The sequence below is a fragment of the Barbus barbus genome (genome assembly GCF_936440315.1).
Source record: "Barbus barbus genome assembly, chromosome: 4".
NCBI lineage: Eukaryota > Metazoa > Chordata > Actinopteri > Cypriniformes > Cyprinidae > Barbus > Barbus barbus.
In genome coordinates this window covers 18,054,471-18,074,534 of record NC_136732.1, presented here as the reverse complement: position 1 = coordinate 18,074,534, position 20,064 = coordinate 18,054,471, and the positions used below count along the sequence as shown (strand labels likewise).

The 20,064-nt window shown below is 39.9% G+C and overlaps 3 protein-coding genes across 3 annotated transcripts; 1 reads left to right on the top strand and 2 right to left on the bottom strand.

The window, feature by feature from the left end:
- Window positions 1-476: 476 nt before the first annotated feature.
- Window positions 477-10,572, bottom strand: LOC306868703 (prostasin-like). Its single transcript, XM_079414994.1, has 10 exons — window positions 10,419-10,572; window positions 8,942-8,962; window positions 8,679-8,841; window positions 8,327-8,595; window positions 2,512-2,654; window positions 2,110-2,332; window positions 1,847-1,976; window positions 1,511-1,755; window positions 1,317-1,414; window positions 477-1,166 (listed from the first exon to the last, which is right to left on the bottom strand). The coding sequence occupies exons 1-10, from the start codon at window positions 10,471-10,473 to the stop codon at window positions 906-908; spliced, it is 1,608 nt and encodes a 535-aa protein (XP_079271120.1). The 5' UTR covers window positions 10,474-10,572; the 3' UTR covers window positions 477-905.
- Window positions 10,573-12,169: 1,597 nt separating this feature from the next.
- Window positions 12,170-16,998, top strand: LOC306868705 (uncharacterized protein). Its single transcript, XM_079414996.1, has 5 exons — window positions 12,170-12,324; window positions 12,742-13,001; window positions 13,179-13,972; window positions 14,084-14,271; window positions 16,550-16,998. The coding sequence occupies exons 1-3, from the start codon at window positions 12,235-12,237 to the stop codon at window positions 13,354-13,356; spliced, it is 528 nt and encodes a 175-aa protein (XP_079271122.1). The 5' UTR covers window positions 12,170-12,234; the 3' UTR covers window positions 13,357-13,972; window positions 14,084-14,271; window positions 16,550-16,998.
- Window positions 16,943-19,073, bottom strand: LOC306868178 (uncharacterized protein; the record flags this gene model as incomplete). The annotated part of the gene is made up of 6 exons (XM_079414242.1): window positions 16,943-17,499; window positions 17,589-17,793; window positions 17,934-18,081; window positions 18,286-18,479; window positions 18,614-18,742; window positions 18,864-19,073. 6 exons carry the CDS (start codon window positions 19,071-19,073, stop codon window positions 17,189-17,191), a joined length of 1,197 nt encoding a protein of 398 aa, XP_079270368.1. The 3' UTR covers window positions 16,943-17,188.
- Window positions 19,074-20,064: the final 991 nt, after the last annotated feature.

Genomic DNA, 20,064 nt, shown 5'->3' with positions numbered 1-20,064 from the left:
CTTTGGTTAATGTTGGCGTCAGCGGGCAACAAGGGGAGACACAGGGTCCACGACCAATCTTAAGTATCCAGATATAAATTTGTTACCCATTCTCAGTGGGAAAGTGTCTAAGCAACTTTGCTAAAAAAAAATTGCCCTGCAAAATTGCTCAAAAAGTTGTCCCATGTAGCATCAGCCGTATAGTATTTAAGTAAATGCTGCACTGATTTTTTTTTGCACTAATATTTGAAAATATCTTATTGGGATTACTCTAGAAATTAAAAAGAAGATTAAAAATTCAAAGAGAATAATAAGTAAAGTAATAGAGAAAGAGAATAATAAGTAAAAAAAAAAAAACAAGTATACTGTATATATAAAAAAAATGGCTCCAAAGTTGCGGTATGACTTTAAATAAATAAAGAAAGAAAGAAAGATTTTATTATACCCATCAGTCTCTAAAAACCCAAGGGAACCCATGGATCAAAAGTGGATCATTCAGGACTAAAGCTTCCGCTTTATTATGGATGATACTTTGTCTTCTTAATACATATTGGTGTATTTTATGTGTGTGTGTGCATATAACCGTATATATATATATCCTTAAAGTATATTCCTTCTTAAAGAATATATATGATTGTGCTGAGAGATTTCCATAAGCACACATTTATTTAAATAGTAATTTTTCGGAGTAATGCAATCTTAATTTACTGCAGAGTGTGAGTTACAGAAATGAGAAACAAAATAAATGTTGTAGTTTGTTTTATTTGGGATACAAAAAGTGTTAAGATTCCATCTTAATTACTTGATTTATTCAGACTAAAGTTTTAAAAACTTTTTTTTCTAATGTAAGAGCAAATTCCCTATAATCCCCATATAATGTACTGCATATGTTAGATTATTCAGTGATGAAGTGACAGATGGCCGCTTCAGTAAAAGGCCTGAAGGACTGCTGGGAGAGACAGCAGAAGGATGTAGATGAGAGAAAGGGGCGAGAACGACTCTGCCCCATCCAGAATAGATGGGACGTTGTAGACAGTGTTAGTCAGGAAGTAGCTGAAGGGAGTGGTCTGGATGAAGGCTGTGCTGTTGGTGAATGGGTCGATCTCACTGCCAGGGGGAATGGACAGAATACCAGCCTGAACCCACATGTCGTTCATTCTACACAGCAGAGGACTGCCGTCATCATCCTGAATGAGAGTGAGTCAGAAAGACTGTTACAAATGTCATACTAAACATACAGTGGTACGTTTCTCAGAAACATTATAATTGTACGAAGGAACTCAAATCTGAAAAATCAAACAACAAGCCTAAAGGACTGTAAAGGATTCTGCAAATACCTGCTGAACATTCAAAGGCTCTGTGCAGATGTTGATATGCGTGTTGTGTGAAGGATCGCAGTTTACAATGGTGGTCTGCAATTCCTGAAAAGGTGGATCTGCATAAGAAGAAAGAAAAACAGATTAGAAAAAATTTGGGATGTCATTGAATGTATTGACATAGAAAGTCTGAATAAATGATTATATGAACTCACATGTAAAAGCATTTGAGTCCCAACCAATTACTGAACATTGAGTCCCAGGGCCAAAGTTTAGATTATACATGTCAACAGGTAAATTGGCAACTTGAGAAAACGGATGAGACAATTGAAGGAGTGCTACACCGTTTCCTAAAATATCGTCGAAAAAGACATTTGTCACATCAACTGCTATTGGCATGCTGGAGCAGTCCCATTGGACAACATTGAGGACGACTTCCCATCCATCCGTACCCATGAATCTGAAAAATTAGATGTTGAATGTGAGCGCACAAGTCAACAGTATTTAGGCAAATGATTTCATATGAAATTAAGTTTTCCTAAAATGATTACCTGGCAAAGCAGCTAGCAGAGGTCATGACGAATAGGTCAGAGACCAAAGTTCCTACACACATTTGATTATTGCGATAAGTTACACCAGCCATCCATGGCCATAAACCTGCAGAACCTCCACACACTGGCGCTGGAGAGAGAATCGAGAGAGGAGGAGAGGTAAATGTAAATGGCAGCTGAAGGGAAGTGTAAGCATGCAGTAAGACCGTTCCAATGATGGATAATTTCATTTTGCTTTGTCATGGTAATGTTAAGAAACATACCTGATGTAGGACAGGTCTCATCCAGAGCAGGCGCAGTGGAGGTAAAAGGGATGAAACCTGTATTATTCATGCCCACATGCTGAGTGATCCAGTCCTGGTACTTAGACACTCTGGCGTACACACCAGGATAATTAGGATCAGCACAACCTTTACCAAAACTCACAACGCCAGTCTGGATCCATCTAGAGCCCTGTTTGATGACCATTGGACCTCCAGAGTCACCCTGTGCAGCGACAGAGAATCAAAAACCGCTCTTTTTAACTGCTTTCTGAAATATGTTGTCAAATCATTCCATGTTGATCATGTTGATACAAACATGATGAATTATATAATAAAATGGAAAATTAATTTTATGAAATAATACTGAAATAAATGATAAAGTACAAGCTGTACTGTTGATACCTGGCAGGAATCTTTTCCACCTTCCAACGGTCCAGCACACATCATGTTGTCTGTTATTGATCCTCCATAGAGGCAGTTACACTTAGTGTTCCCAACCATGGGCACATCCACCTCCTGCAGGTTTTGAGGTGAAGGAAGGGATACTACAAAACAGTGAATGAGGAAAAAACTTATCATTATAGCTCAAATAACAGGCAGAGATTATATGTGAATATGTTGATAGTTAGAATAAAATAAATAAAGAAAAAGAAGAAAAAAAAAGTTTTAGTTTTAGTAAACTATAAAAACTCAAAAGTTCTCAAAAGTTGATTTTGTTTTCCATGAGATCACATGCCTTTATGTTACGACTTTAACAAAATCCAACTCTTTTAAATTCTCCTTTTTTTTTTTTTTTACTTTTTATCTTGATTTTAGAAATAAATAAACCAGGGTTCCCTTCCAGGAACTTCGAGCTGCGTCGAAACGCATATGGGAACGCCTTCAGCGTGACCAGGCTCTGAATATGATGTGTAATCAGTCAAACAAGGGCGAGGCGTCACGGGCGGGGTGATGTCACGACCAGGAAGCATATAAGCACGTGCGGCGGAGCCGGCTTCAGCTTTTTGTCATTCAGCGAAGCGCTCTGTATGTGTCAGTCTTATTTACTGTTGTTTGTCCTAGTTTTAAGTGGAAAGCATTCAGTATCATGCCAAAGCCAAGGGCAAGCTCAGGGGTGAAGCTTTCAGACCACGTTTTGAGTCGTGTGTGCATCCTTGCCCTCGCTATATCACGAGCGAGGACACACACGATTTGTGCGTGTTCTGCCTGGGTGCGGAGCACGCAAAATCGGTCTCCGCACCCAGAGGGCTCTCAGGCTGATCTGGCTGGCGAGTGTGAGACGGGCATGTCCTTATCTCCTCCCGTATCCGCCAGATCTGGCGCCCCGTCTTTCGGTGTGGAAGCGGTTTCTTCCCCCGAGACGAGGGCTCAATGCTTCGCCTCTCTTCCTCTGAGGAGGTTGATGTGACGAGCGTTCACGAGGTTTCGCCGCCTCTGTCACCCCAATATGATATAACTATGAGCTTTGTAAGCTGCAGTGTTTGCACAAGCATAAAATGAATAAAGCCGGTCCCGCGTCTGCCGTAAATAAAGAGAGAAAAAAAGGCAGAGCGGCGGCTGCGCTCGCGGGGCTTGCAGAGAAAAGAAAAAGAAAAAGGCTGATCTGGCTGGCGAGAGTCAGACGGGCATGCCCATCTCCTCCCGCGCCTGATCTGGCGCCCCGTCTCTCGGTTCGGAAGCGATCTCTTTCCCCCGAGACGAGGGCTCAACGCTTCGTCTCTCTTCCTCCGAGGAGGTTGATGTGACGAGCGTTGACGAGGTTTCGCCGCCTCTCTCGCCCCACTGTGAGGAGCTACTTCTACATAGGAGCCTTCCGTTTTCCCCGATCTCCTCACCAAGGTGTCGAGATCGCGGGTGAAATCTTTTCGTCCCGGCCATTCGTTCCCGTGGGAACTGAATGAGCGCGGGTATGCGGCGATGCCGCGGGTTGAACGGACGCTTGCGAGCTATCTGTCTCCCTCTACGGCATCGCCTTTGAAGGCTCCTGCTCTGCTTACAACATCTTTGGTGGGCAGAGGGTATGCGCGCTCTCTAAACTCAGGTGGCTGCTGGGCGGGCGCAGCCTCCTCCGCATACCAGCTCCTCGCGCAAAATGTCCTGACGGGCGAGCCCCAGGACCGCGGAGGGCGACCCCTACTGGGGTGGAGTGGCTTGCACCGCGGCACTCGGTGACCACTTCACCTCGGTGCCCTCCAGGGACTTGTCTGCTGACCCTGCCGCTGTTCCAGGGCACAGCCGGTCCCAGCGAGTATATTTCTCAGGTTTGTCCGCCCGGCAGCGCGGAGCCGAGAAACTTGCCTCAGCCGCCAGATTACGCGTCTCATTCCGGTGCGCCGCATCGAGACAGCGGTCTGGCCGCTTCTCTGAACCCAGAGGTCAGTCTCGAGAGACTGATTCCCTTAGAAGATCATTGGGCAGCAAGCTGCCGAATGTGTCTCTTTGGGTCCTGCCTTGCAGGGTCTGGTTCGTTCAGAGGTCCTGACGGGTGAGCCCCAGGACTACGGAGGACGACCCCTACTGGGGTGGAGCGGCTTACACCGCGGCACACGGTGACCGTCTCCCCTCGGTGCCCTCCGGGGATTTGTCTGTCAACCCTGCAGTTCCAGGGCACAGCAGGTCCCAGCGAGTATTACTCTCAGGTTCTTCCGCCTGTGATTTCAGCGGACCTGAGAAACTCGCCTCGGCCGCCAGATTACACGTCTCCTGCCGGTGCGCCGCAGCGAGGCAGCGGTCTGGCCGCTTCTCTAACACCAGAGGTCAGTCTCGAGAGACTGATTCCCTTAGTAGATCGTTTGGCAGCCTGGCATCGCCACGTGGCATATCAACCAGCTAGAGATCCTAGCTGTGTTCCGTGCGCTCAACGGGTGGTGATGGCGCAGTGGATGAGACACATGCCTTTGGTGTGAGAGACCCGGGTTCGAATCCACTGTGAGACACCAATGTGTCCCTGAGCAAGACACTTAACCCCTAGTTGCTCCAGAGGCGTGCGACCTCTGACATATATAGCAATTGTAAGTCGCTTTGGATAAAAGCGTCAGCTAAATGAATAAATGTAAATGTCAAGCACTTCCTCCCAGATCACCACGTGCTGGTGCGCACCGACAGCACGGCAGTGGTCTCTTACAGAAACCACCAAGGAGGTCTGCGGTCGCGCCCCTTGTATAAGCTGGCACACCAGATCCTTGTTTGGTCCCAGGGCAAGCTCCTATCACTGAGAGCTGTGCACATTCCTGGGCATCTTTAGGAGCAGGCGTCCTGTCGAGACAGGGGCCGAGGCCCGGGGTATGGATGCTTCATGTGGAAGGTTTTGGCCAGGCACAGGTGGACCTCTTCGCCACTCGAGAGTCAGCGCAATGTCCCCTCTTGTTCCTCCAGCTCCTCCGGGACTGGACGCTATGGTACAGACGTGGCCGAGGCTCCGTCTGTACGCCTTCCCCCCGATCGCTCTGCTCCCGGGAGTTCTGGCGAGAGTGCGCCGGGACGAGGTCAGTCTACCGTTGGTAGCGCTGTTCTGGCCGGGCCGAGTATGGTTCTCGGACCTGATATCTCTCCTCGACGGCACTCCGTGGGAAGTGCCCGTCAGGAGGGACCTCCTCTCACAGGCCGGGGGCACCGAGGTGCACCCTCACCCAGAGTTATGGAAGCTGTGGGTGTGGCCCCTGAGGGGGCACAACTCATAGTTTCCGGTCTGTCAACCGAGGTTGTCGAGACCATCCTCCAATCCAGAGCTCCCTCAACGAGGAAACTGTACGCCTTGAAGTGGAGGCTCTTCACTTCTTGGTGCGGGGATCGCCATGCTCGACCCAGTCAACTGCCCCGTTGGTGCAGTACTGGAGTTCCTGCAGGCCCGTTTCTCCGCAGGGGTAACCCATTCCACTGTTAAGGTCTACGTGGCAGCTATTTCGTCATACCACGCCCTTATTGGTGGCCAGTCAGTGGGTAGACACCCCATAGTTACACGTTTCCTCCACGGTGTGCTGAGGCTGAGGCCTCCGGTACGATCTCGCGTCCCTACGTGGGACCTGGCTGTGGTTCTGGAGGCTCTGTGCATTGCACCTTTCAAGCCCATTCAGGAGATAACTGAGAGACTCCTCACTATCAAGACCGTTTTCTTATTGGCTATCACCTCTCTGAGGAGGGTGAGTGACCTTCAGGCCCTGACTACGGCCTCTATTCACTTTGCGCCCGGTTCGGCGAAAGTATTCCTCTACCCCCGCGTGGGGTATGTTCCGAAGGTCCCATCGGTCGTTCCACAGCCGGTCGTACTGCAGGCCTTCTGTCCTCCTCCCTTCGGGGAGCCAGACCAGGAGACGCACAACCGTATGTGTCCAGTGCGAGCACTGGACGCATACATCCACAGGTCCTCCCTGTGGAGAAAGTCGGACCAGCTGCCTGTGTGCTATGGTCCGCCTAGGAGGGGTCTTCCTGCTACGAAGCCCTCTCTTAGTAGGTGGATTGTGGGTGCCATGGCTTTGGCATACGAGGCCTCTGAGCTCCCCCCGCCGGTGGGAGTCAGAGCGCACTCAACCCGAGGTGTGGCGGCCTCCAAGGCCTTCTGGGCAGGTGTTCCATGCAGGACATCTGCAACGCAGCTGGGTGGTCCACGCCCCTGACTTTCGTTAGGTTCTATGACCTCGACATCCGAGCCACTCCCGGCTCCTCTGTCCTTTCGTCCTGACACCAGGCAGGGACTTGTCAGTCTGGCGGCGTTGGTATCTCGTTCCCATATGCGTTTCGACGCAGCTCGAAGTTCCTGGAAGGGAACGTCTCAGGTTACGTATGTAACCATGGTTCCCTGAAGGGAACGAGACGCTGCGTCACGTAGCCACACTTCCGGCATCCCTGCCAGCGCTTGCTTCATGACTTGAAGCTGAATCATGACTCCGCCGCACGTGCTTATATGCTTCCTGGTTGTGACGTCACCCCGCCCGTGACGCCTCGCCCTTGTTTGACTGATTACACATCATATTCAGAGCCTGGTCACGCTGAAGGCGTTCCCATATGCGTTTCGACGCAGCGTCTCGTTCCCTTCAGGGAACCATGGTTACATACGTAACCTGAGACGTTATTATAGCTAACTAAAACTAAAAAACATCAAACTAAAATTTTATAAAAAACAAACCCAAAACAATCAAATTGATGTAAAAAAGTCTAGTTGAATTTCTAATTTTCATTTAGTTTAAATTAAAACTAAAATGAAAATACATCAAAACTATATATCAAAAACGAAATGTAACTAAAACTTTATAATAAAAGTGCAAAAGAAAATCTAAAGATAAAGACTAATTCAAAGTAATAAAAAGTTACTCGATACTAAAATAGCACTATTTAAACAATGCATTTGGGTTCATTAAATGCTAATGATTAATCGCGACAAATCACATTCATAAAAGTTTTTGTTTACATAATATGTGTGTATATGGTTTATATTTATTATGTATATATAAATACAAACACATATAGTATATATTTTGAAAATATTTCCATGTATATATTTATATTAATATAATTGATATTACATAAAAATATTTAAAATGTATAAACATAACATATTTTTCTTAAATATATGTGTGTGTATTTATATATACATAATATATATACACAGCACACACACACATATATATATATAATATTTTTTATTATTTTAGATACGATGATTGACAGCACTATAAAATATGCTTGTCAGTATCCTCTATGGCACAAACAGAAACAGTGGTATGCTAGTACTACAATATTCCAAATGCAATTGCTTAACAAATCAGAGGCAAAAACATAAAAAATAAATAAATAAATAAATAAACCATTGCGTCTAAATGTATTATATTCACAAATTGTTATGTATATGTTGGGGTTTGGAAATGATTTTTTTTAATTTTTTTATTTATTATAATATTTTATTTAATTTTTTTGTCTTATTACATGGTGTAGTAGAGAGCAGTCAGGAATGAATAAATGGGACAGAGAGAGGGAAATGGTTCGGGAAAGCAAGGTTGCTGCCCCACCATAGTGCTATTAGGCTCCAATGGAAAGAAAGCTTGAACTCAAATTGATCTTATACGTATATACTTACACTTATATGATGGTTTTATCTGGCCATGTATCGAAAGCAAACATAGACGATATACCCTGTATAATTTATAGACATGCTCCCAAAGAATCAGACCTCAAGTGTCTTGTGGCACCAAGTGGCAAGCATGAAAAAAATCTTGCTTCTTACCGCCTGAATAAATGTCTCCCCAACCTGTGACCCACATCTTGTCACTGTTGAATATGCTTCCCTCTGCTGCCAGACAGACTGGCTGGATGTAACTAGTGAAGGTTACAGGTGAGGAGAGACGCAGCAGAACCATGTCATTGTCATTAGAGGGTCTGTCATATTCTGGATGAGGTATGACTTGAGAGACGTTTCTGGACACCTCGTTTGGATTAGCTAGTTCTTGACTTTGTCGACCCAGGTACACGGTATAGATTGTAGGATCAGGGTTGCTAAAACGAGAATACAACCAAGTGTTTACCAAAATATTCATCAAGGTGAAGAAAACATAATTGAAAATCTTTGTGTATGTTACCTTGGAAAGCAGTGAGCTGCTGACAGAACCCATTCATTGTTGATGAGTGATCCGCCACAGAAATGGTACCCAGACGCGTGAAGGCTGGCCTGCCATGGCCAAGCGCCGGCAGATGCGTTCTCTCCCCCAACGATCTTTGTGTTGAGGGGCGCACTGCCACACGCTTCAAACAAGAGAGGGAAAAGATCATTCTACTGACACTCTCAGAAAGATGACGATGTTACCCAGAAAATTGTATTATTATGTGATGAAAAAATATTTACCAAAAGATTGGCAGTCACACCCTGGCGGAGATAGCACAAGATCAAGTGTTAAAAAAGATATTATATATAGTGATATTGATATTGATAACCGATATTCACCAATACCATCAAGTAGCTGAGGTAGAAGCTACCTGTACATGTGAGACTCATTATCTGCTTACTTAAAGTAATCTTTGTTATCTCAGATATGGATTTTTATGGAAAATATTGTAATGTCCATAAAAAAAAGCCTATTTGAGAAAATCTTTCTGCAGAATAATTTAGAAAGTGACACAATCGATTAATGTATTTTCATATATTATTTATATATATATTAATGTATTTCACATAAAATAAACTGAAGTAAAATTATAGCATCTACTCAACTGTTTAGTAATATTAAGAAATATATATATACACTACCGGTAATATTTTTGATGTGTTTAAAGAATTCTCATGTACTCCCCAAGCCTGCATTTATGTGATCCAAAATATAGCAAAAACAGTAATATTGTGAAATATTTTTACTATTTAAAAATAACTGTTTTCTATTTAAATATATTTTGAAATGTAATTTATTCCTATGATTTCAAAGCTGAAGTTTTGCATCATTACTCCAGTCTTCAGTGTCACATGATCCTTCAGAAATCATTTGAATATTCTGATTAGCTGCTCAAAAAACATTTATTATTATTATGATGATGTTGAGTAAATTTTTTCAGGTTTCTTTGAAAAGTTCAGAAGAACAGCTGAAATAGAAATCTATTGTAACATTATAAATGTTTTATCATCACTTTTATCAATTTAAAGAATCCTTGCTAAATTAAAGTATTAATTTCTATACAATGTATATGTATATATATATATATATATATATATATATATAAACTGACTCCAAGCTTTTGAATGGTAATAGTATATAATTCTACAAAAGCTTTTTATTTCTGATAAATGCTGATCTTTGGATCTTTCTATTCATCAAAGAATCCTGAAAAAAATGTACTCAACTTATTTAAAAAAAAAAAAAAATAATAATAATAAAATGTTTCTTGAACAGCAAATAATCATATTAGGATGATTTCTGAAGGATCATGTGACACTGAAGACTGGAGTAATGATGCTGAAAACTCAGCTTTGATCAAAGCAATAAATTGCATTTTAAAATATATTCAAATAAAGCAGTTATTTTAAATAGTAAAAATATTTCACAACATTACTGCTTTTGCCTTATTTTCAATCAAATAAATGCAGGCTTGGTGAGCAGAAGAGAATTCTTTAAAAAAAAAACTTTTGACTGGTAGTGTATATATAATATTAATAATAATAATGATGATAATAATAATAACAATAATAATAAAGATAAAGATAAATATTACTGAATGTAAAAAAAAAATTACATTGTTTTTTTTTGTACTGTTTTTTTCCATTATTTAATGAATTTTGTCAGGAGCAAATCAAATATTTTATAAAGAACATTATATAAAGATGAAGGCATTACCTTTGGCTAGGAGGGTGATAACAAAGACCAAACTCAATGTCGAGAACATCTTCATCTTTCTGATTTCACTACTGACTCTGAACTTATATATTGCCGAGATCCTCTCCTGATTTTCCTATTGAAGCCTGAGTTGTCTTGGTCACACCTACACAATGAAACCAACAACCCTTATACAACAGAGATGATGAAAAAATTAAAAATATTCAAACAAACATTCTGTCATAGTAAATGGACAAACTTGATTCACAACATACCATTATATGAGCTTTACATAAAGCACATTTAGACTGTTGAATACATTTTGATAGGGTTTATGTATTTGCTTCAGAACAGATTAAATTTAAGACAAATTTTGTTTTAATTAAATTAACCTGTACTGTTCAGTTCAGTGCATCAGTATTTTGAATAATGTAGTTTATTACTCTCAGTTTCTTTGAGCTTTCCAAACACACATATTATTATTCATGAATATATCAAATGTGAAATGTAATTTTGAAATGTCAGTGTTCACTTTGAATTTGTTTCTGTAGATATCAAGAAATATACATTTCTATGTTTGTTCAACAAGAAAGCTGGTTTCCCAAGTTTTCAAAGAAAGTCACGCAAAATGAATAGCACAAAACTATGCAACATCATAATAGATGCTGAAATGACAAGGTGTGTTCTTTTTTCCAGTGTTATTTCAGTCTGTTTAAAATGAACTTGAAGGCCTTTGTACTTTATGTGTACCAAAGTGCAAAGCTAAAAAGACAAGCAATACCAATGAAATGAATCTTTCATGTCATCGAAAGGTTCCTTATGTAACAATGATATCTGCGTGGACAATGTCAGCTAAAAGTGCTTCATATATTGTAATATTGTTTTTTATTTATTGTGCATATTTATCTTTTACATTTACTGTTGAATATTATATTTTTATTTCTTACTCCAGAGAAGGCATGTTTAGTTTTTTAAGTTTTGGTTTATACTTTTAAATAAGTTTCAAGTGTTTTAAGCACTATTAATATTTTCCATCCTTTTTATTGATGTTTTGCTTTTGGAAAATGAACAACAAGGTTTGTGGATCATTCTTAATAAAATGGACTCAGTGAATAGACAATTAAGGAAGATATCAAAAGTACAAACACTCCTCATGTTCTGTCTTTTTTTGCACATATTGTTTGTGCTTGATCAGTCAAAGAGCTTCCTAACCCATAAAACCAGTACTGTAGAAATACATCAGGAAACAGCATATACATCAAAATAAATGTTGACAGTAAATTCAAACATCCACAATAATTCTATATATAATTTTATATAAGTAGTTGTCAATTTGAGGGTGAATTAAGAAAATTAACCATTTACATTACATTTAGTTATTTAGCAAACGCTTTTATCTAAAGTGATTTACAAATGAAGACAATGGAAGCAATCAAAATCAACAAAAGAGCAATAATATGCAAGTGCTATTACAAGTCTCAGCTATTAAATGCTATAATAAACTTAAAGAAAACAGATAGAACAGAAAAAGGATAGAGCAAGGGTCCGTGTACCTACGTATAATTGGTTTTCTCGTTTTTGTTTTCAAAACAAACAAACGAATAAATGATTGGTTTATGCAATATTTACATTTTCTCGGGAACCACAAAAACGAATTTCATTCATATTTTCAATTTTGTTTTCATTACACGTCGTTCAAATGCAGATATTAAAAAGTCAACAAAACAAAATCGAAAAATTAACGTTTTTTTTTAACAAAGCGCGTTTTTGTTACACCGGAAGCTCTCAGCTGCAGCACATGCGGACGATTTGTGATGATTGAATCCACCTGATCACAATGGACCCCTACGTGCTTTTTATTGGCAATAAAAGAGTTACTGTCAAGGATGATGACATGCGGGTCGACAGGATTTCGCGAATATTTCAGGTAAGTTAAGTTTGCGAAACTTTCAAGTTTATTAAATTAGCCTGTTAATGAACTTGGCCGTGAGATAGCAGGTTGTTTCTTATGAGTAAGACCAGACGTCTGAAATCTTTGAGATGGCACTTTAATCGAGTTGTAACTGTTAGTGTTGTATGTATAAAACTGTTTGAAGAAAAATTGAAAACTTTGTGAAACAGCCATTTAAACGTTAGCACCTTCTATATAAGAATTATGGAGGCTGTAATGTAATATGTTAACGTTGAGGAAACGCTGCCCAGTTCATTCATTTAGTTGAGTGAAAACTTGGGTGTTTATTATTATTATTATTATTATTATTATTCCAAAACCAAACAGGCTAACTTAAGAGTTTAAAGTTACATATTTATTAGTCTAATAACTATTATTCTTTTTTTGTTGTAGGTCACCAGTGACCGTCTCTATTTGACTGATGATTCAAATGTTGCAGTATTCCCCAATGCTGAAGGGTCTTTCAGCTCATTGGAATTGACATTTAGGGCTCATTATGAAGTCCATGGTGACCCAGTACAGACCGCATCAAACACCCCAACAACCTCTGCATTTTCCTCAACGTCAGTTCAGCGACAGTTTTCTTTCACAAGGCCAGCATCATCTGGAACTGTCCTTGGAACTACACCGCGTACAAGCCGAACTTGGACAAGGTATGAAATTATTATTATTATTATTATTATTATTATTATTATTATATTATTATTTTGTTTATTTTTAATTGTTTGTTTTAAAGAATAGAATATTGATGTTGAATCCAACTGTTTATTATTAACAATTCTGACTATTTGAGAATTAATCAAATTGTTGAACCTGTTTTCTAATTTTAGAGCAATAAACATTGCAGAAGTGCAGGATGGAAAACCAGTTCCGAAAAGTGTGGTGGTAGTGAGGTTTTCTGAAACTGAGGCCAATGTCCCGGGCATTGTTCAAAAGCTTCAAGTTGACTTGAGGGCAACAGAATGTCCTATCTTGCTTGACTCGAACTGGAATGAAATAATGGATTAGGAAGGAACACGAGGTAGCCAATACAACTACAGTTCCCAAGAAAAGGGACTTTTTGATTTAGATGGCTGTAACAACCTCCCAAAAACTTGGAATACAAGTATAATAGGAGTTTATAGAGCATCCAAATTAAACCGTTTTGAAACCGTAACCAGGTGACGCATTAGGGTTTTGTGTTTGGATATAAAATGAGCATCTCAGTTTTGTCAAGTAAAGCTGGATCATGGCTTATTTTATGCCAGAAGTCGAGCAGTTTTAAATCCCAAATTACATTTCTCAAAGCAAAATTTCTAAGAACGTAATCTTTAATAAAAAATCAGATAAAATATTGTGACAAGATTAAGGGATTTCAGAGAAGTCTCAGTTTGAGCAGAAGACGTGTTCTTTATATTGCATTTTACAAAAGTGTTGGGGTTGTAGATTCCCAATTTGTCTCATAAGTAATTTTGATAAGAGAAGCAAGTATGTACATATAATGTTGTCTTATTTTTTTGTTGGTTGTGTTTTGTTTTGTTTTTTTCCCCCAAGGTTCCCAGTATTGGAGACCAAACTCTAGAAAAATTAATGCCATGCTGACTAGCGACTTTACCAGGCTTCAACACAGAAGGAAAAGGATAAGGTGATTTGATAGATCTATAAATGGGATGCTTTTAGATGAACATGTCTTTGTGTAATGTGTGTAATTAGTGATCTAGTTACAAAAGGGTAATTTGTCTTTTTCTTTATGCAGGGAAGAAGATTCTGGACTGCAGGAGATTTTAGAAAAGGTTGAGGAGGTGTTGGAGGCATCGCAAGGCCTGGAGAGTGTTTCTGTCAGAATCAGAGAGCTCCCTGCACTGGCCGCTTTAGAAAGAAGCCAAATCAACACACAGCAGGCATCACAGCTCAAGGAGGCCTTCACCTGCCTTGTCTGTAGAGGTATAGAACACCAGGAGTATGATGTATTAAAGTTACAATTCTCTGTAACACTTTACTTTAGTTTGTTCCTGATGCATGTCATAAATGATTAAGATTTTTATGCATGCATATTAACTGGACACTAGGAAAGGCAATTATGTTAAAATGCTCTTCATCGACTACAGCTCTGCATTTAATACCATAATTCCCTCCACACTCACCACCAAGCTGGAGCACCTGGGACTCGGCTCATCAATGTGTCAGTGGATCTCCAATTTTCTGACTGGCAGACCACAGGCAGTAAGGATGGGCGGACATGTCTCAGCCTCACTCACTCTCAGCACTGGAGCCCCCCAGGGTTGTGTTCTGAGCCCCCTGCTGTACTCTTTGTACACCCACGACTGCGTGGCCACTACCAACTCCACCGTCATCATCAAGTTTGCTGACGACACTGTCGTGATGGGCCTGATCACCAACAATGATGAGTCGGCCTACCTAGAGGAGATTGTAAATCTGGAGAACTGGTGCCAGAGGAACAATCTCCTCCTGAACGTCAGCAAGACAAAGGAGCTGATAGTGGACTTTAGTACAAAGCAGGAGCGGAACTACCAGACCCCCATCATCAACAGGAGCCCAGTGGAGAGAGTGGACAGCTTCCGATACCTCGGTGTTCACATCACGCAGGACCTGTCATGGTCCTGTCACATCAACACCGTGGTGAAAAAGACCCGGCAACGTCTCTACCACCTCAGACGCTTGAGAGACTTCAGACTGCCCTCTAAAGTGCTCAGGAATTTCTACTCCTGTACCATAGAGAGCATCCTGACGGGAAACATCACGACCTGGTTTGGAAACAGCACCCTGCAGGACAGACGAGCTCTACAGAGGGTGGTGCGATCAGCTGAACGCATCATCCGCACCGAACTCCCTGACCTGCACTCAATCTACAGCAAGCGGTGCTGGACCAAGGCCAGGAAGATCGTAAAGGACCTCAGCCATCCCAACAATGGACTGTTCTCTCTGTTGCGGTCTGGGAAGCGATTCCGCTCCCTGAAGACCAACACAGAGAGACTGAGGAGGAGCTTCTTCCCGCAGGCGATAAGGTCTCTCAATCACACCATCACACAGGAGTAATATCTTTGAAACATTGACTGGACAATCATGGACACATTCATGCAATACATATTTATATATCTGAACCATTGCACATGACACTTCATAAGTCACTTTAACGTCTTCATAAGTCACTTTAACGTTTCATAAGTCACTTTTGCATTTCCACTTTAAAATTTTTATATATATATTTATTTTTTATTATTATGCCCTTATTTGTACAGTTTATTTACTAGTTAAGTTTATTTTCTTTTGTATTTCTTCTTATTAATATTTTTTAAGGTCACTGGCTGCTGTACAAGCATTTCACTGCATATCGTACTGTGTATGTGACAAATAAAATTTGAATTTAAGTGTCAATTCAGTTGTCATTTTAAATGCAAAGATGACTGTGTTTGACATGTCTTTATGACATCTTGACAACCAAATTGATCATAACCCGTCTTTGTAATGAACTTGACATTACCAAGGTAACGTAACTTGTCATAAATTAGTCATATCACGAGGCCATTATTTTATCATGAATTTTATAACACCTCCATTAATATTTTTCTTGACCTCAACTAAAGTATTCCAATCCAAGTGGCATTCTGCTTGTTCTACTGAAAGTAATCAGAAAAATATTCCTACCAATTAAAATGGCTTCATGATAATCAGGTTTATGGCAGATTTATAAGTCCTGTTGTCATGGTAATGACAAGTTGTCAATCATGCATAACATCTTATTCACGACGTGTAAAGATTTCATGACATGAAGGTTTCAGGACGATGTTATAAACACCCCTTTAAGTAAAGTGTTACCCAATTTGCTACACACTTTAGTGTTTATGAAAAACTTGTAAATGTGTATGTAATTGCAGTGTCCAGACTGTGTCTTCAAATTGGCAACCTGAAATGACCTAGTAATGAACATCTTAAACATGAAGAATGATGTACATGCTGTAAAATTCTCAGATAATGAAATTGTTTTATTTGTTCCAAATATTTATGGTGCACTATTTTCTGGTAACACTAATACATTTCCAATCATTAATTTTACTGTATTTTTTTTTTTATCAATACATTTTCTTAAAATATTAATATTAGCTCAGGCCCACTTATTGGATCATCAATGGACCAGGCAATAAATATGTACAACGTTCCTAAAAAGTCTGGTATTTTAATACATATCCTTTTGTTTTTACAGACATCATCAATGAGCCAATGCTGTCAGAATGTTGCCGGAGCATCATTGGTTGCAGAGCTTGTATTGAGGAGTGGGCACTGAACTCTAATCAGTGCTTAAAGTGTCGGTCTGAGTGTTCAATGCTAAACATTGTTAGGATCGCTGGTCTGTCAACCGTTGTAGATATTATCAGAGAGTTGTAATTTCAAAACACCCATAAATGTTTCAATACATCTAGTATAACAGTGCTGCAGCTTATGCAGACCACAAAATGTTCTGTTCAAGAAAGTAGTTTAAAAGAAGTTATAAGTTGTAAAAACACAAACCCAAAAATCTTTTTCTTCAGTAACTTGGTAAAATGGTTCGGTAGTTTTTGAAGTGTTACACACAGCCAAAAAAAGGAACGTTACAATTGGAGTGTGACATTGTTTAATGACTCTGATTTAATAAATGTTATAAGCAAGTACGGTACATGCTGGTTTATTCCCCCCCCCCCCCCCCCCACTCAAACTACCTGGTTGTAAGCATCTGAGTTATCAAGAACTTGAAACATTATATTAAGACCATTTAAATAACTTTTTAGTCTATAGCATTAGACTTACTATGAGAAGAATTAAATCAACTGTTACAAAGAGTACAAGAAACACAAACCTCAACTCTTTAAGCATTGGAATATCTGCGAGTTACATCAATGAGGCACATAACTGCCTCCTGAAAGTTTCTGTAGTTGTTGTGAGCTACACTGTTGTACAGAATGGGCAGATCAGGAAATTGTTCAATGAAGGATTGCTCAGCATGTGCACAGTCCTCTTCTGTTGAGAAAGGGTAGATGCCAAATGTTGTTGGCGTGGTCAGTGAGGATCCCATCTCTTCAAAGTACAAGTTAGCAGCGGCTGTGGAATTGGGTAGCAGGTCTTCACTCATCTTTTTAAAACAACCACCTTCCCCTAGGGCATTTGGAATACCTCTACCTAAGTAGTTAAATATAATTAATATGTGAAAAAAATATATTTAAAATATTATATAAGGTATACACACACATATATATATAATAAAATACCTGGAATTCTATGGGCATTCCAAGAGTTCACTACTCTTTCAACACCAATGCGTCCCATCTGGCAGACAAGCTCAGACACACAGTAGCGACTAATGGGGTCCTCCATGTCTAGCACTTCTTGGTCTGTTAGCTGAATTAATGCCTCCTTCAGAGGGTAGTTGACCCGGTTGTTTATCTCAGGCCATAGTCGTTCAATCCTGTGGTTCTGTGTTAAATTAAGTAATGATCTTAGTCCAACAATTTTATTCATATTAAATAGCTGCATCAAAAACACATATTTACTTATCTGGGACCAACGAGAGGATTGTAAAAATAATAAGGTAAGTTATAAAAATAACTACTTGCCTTTGTTGAAGGTGTCTGCTTATAAGGCTCCCTGTCTGTATTATATCTGTATGCTGACAGGATCTCCTGCATAAACAGACATAAATAAAATTCTTTCCCAAAGTCAACACGTACTTGGTCCCACATTCCATTGGATAGAACTGCTGGTCTGAAAAACAGTATGAAAATCATTGCGTAAAATTGTTCAAATTCTAAAATCTTAAAAAACGCAATTATTATAATACAAATGCACACTGAGTTTAATGACTATCAAATATACAGATTTAATAAGTAGTATTTCAATGTCTTTGTGACTAATAACAGAAGTCTTACTTTTTTGTTTGTTTATTTGTTTTTGTCCATTCCAACTAACCTGTATACCTCCTCATAGATGGTAAGGTTGTTCTTGATAGGCATTGTTGCATGCCCAACGACTTTGAAGCTGTATCCATCAACTGCGATCACATGTGTAACTCCAAACGTTACGAGTTTCTCGTTTTGGTCAATGTGCATTTTGTGACCAAAATATTCAGCATGGTATGAAACCGGGTTCAAGTTCTGTGCTCCCTGGGAGAGTAAATGGCAATCTTTGTAGTGGGTTTCATGGTTGATTAAGGTACAATATAAAAATACAACATACGTACACATAGTACAGTAGAAATAAAACATTATAAAGCATTATCTCTCTTCACTAAAAACACCTGTAAACGAGCTTGGTGAGCAGGTTGATTGACAAGCCTCAGTGCTGCTCCCACGCGCCGTTCTGAAGCGCAGAGACCCTTTGAAGCAAGGTAGCCGGTCATCATTTTTCGCCCAAAGGAGGGTCCGGTCTGTAAAAAATAACAAAATTGGACATGTCAGCCAGTGCAATCATATCTGGCAAACCGAATAGATTTCTTCATTAGTAGTAGTAGCAGCAGCAGAGTAATATAAAAAATATACGTAGCCTACCTCTCGAATAGCACTGGCCACTGCCACCTCCAGATGTTCATCCGTCAAACTGTTTCTCAGGTTGCGGTCGCCAAGAAACTTTTTTATATTTGCCACTGAATGTCCTGTTTTTGTTCCAGAAGACGCTAAGGCAATGGAAATATCTGAATATGTTGCCCCGTTGTTTACCATATTTACAATCAATCCGCTGCAATTCTCCAGCACCGCCATTTCCAATAGGGTCTAACTGCAGACATAGGGCGAGTGGAGCTCCACTCAAGAGCGGAAATACGTCACCTCCACTCGCGACGCGTCCGCCATGTTGGTCCGGGCAAAGGTGAGTGGAGCTCCACTCAAGAGCGGAAATACGTCACCTCCACTCGCCGAAATACGTCACCTCCACTCGCGACGCGTCCGCCATGTTGGTCCGGGCAAGGGCGAGTGGAGCTCCACTCAAGAGCGGAAATACGTCACCTCCACTCGCTATTTATTAATTGTTATATACACATGTATAAATGGTGCTTTGCATATAATGTCACCTCTTTGTACATAATGTTGATATTTTCTGTACTTTTATCTTGGCATTAATAATAATAAACTAAGCTTTTACGGTTTATGACACGACAGCGCTCTCTTTATTATTTTTTTGCCCCAGCAATTTGCACTACAGACATAAAACCATAGAAGTAGGTTTAAAATACACATTTTGAGGTCCTCTGCCTTTTGTTCATGTTTATTTTTTAACTATACATATTTCAACTACCAATGTAACATTCCATACATTTTAGAAAGTAAACACTGTGTGATATTTAGCAGTGAACATTAAATGAAACATTTGTATTTTAAGCTAAATAACAACATATACCTTTTTTTTTTTTAAATATATATACATTTTTTTTTTGTTGTTATATTAAATTTTGTCTGGTCTGTTTTTCTGTGTATGTGGTATAATCTGTAAAGCATGTTGGTCAGCCTGTTGTATATGTGCTATACAAATGAAATTAACTTGAACAAATCAAATAGTAAAATAATGACTAATTTCCACAATTTAACAATTTTAATGGAGTAAAAAAAACAAAAAAAACAACATCTTACACTATATTGAAAACATGAATTGCAAGTAACCAAAATTGTTACAGTAAAGACACACTGTGTGCGCGCATATACACACTCTTTCACTCTTTGCCTGTTCCAAGACCTCCATCGTCTGTAAAGCAATCCC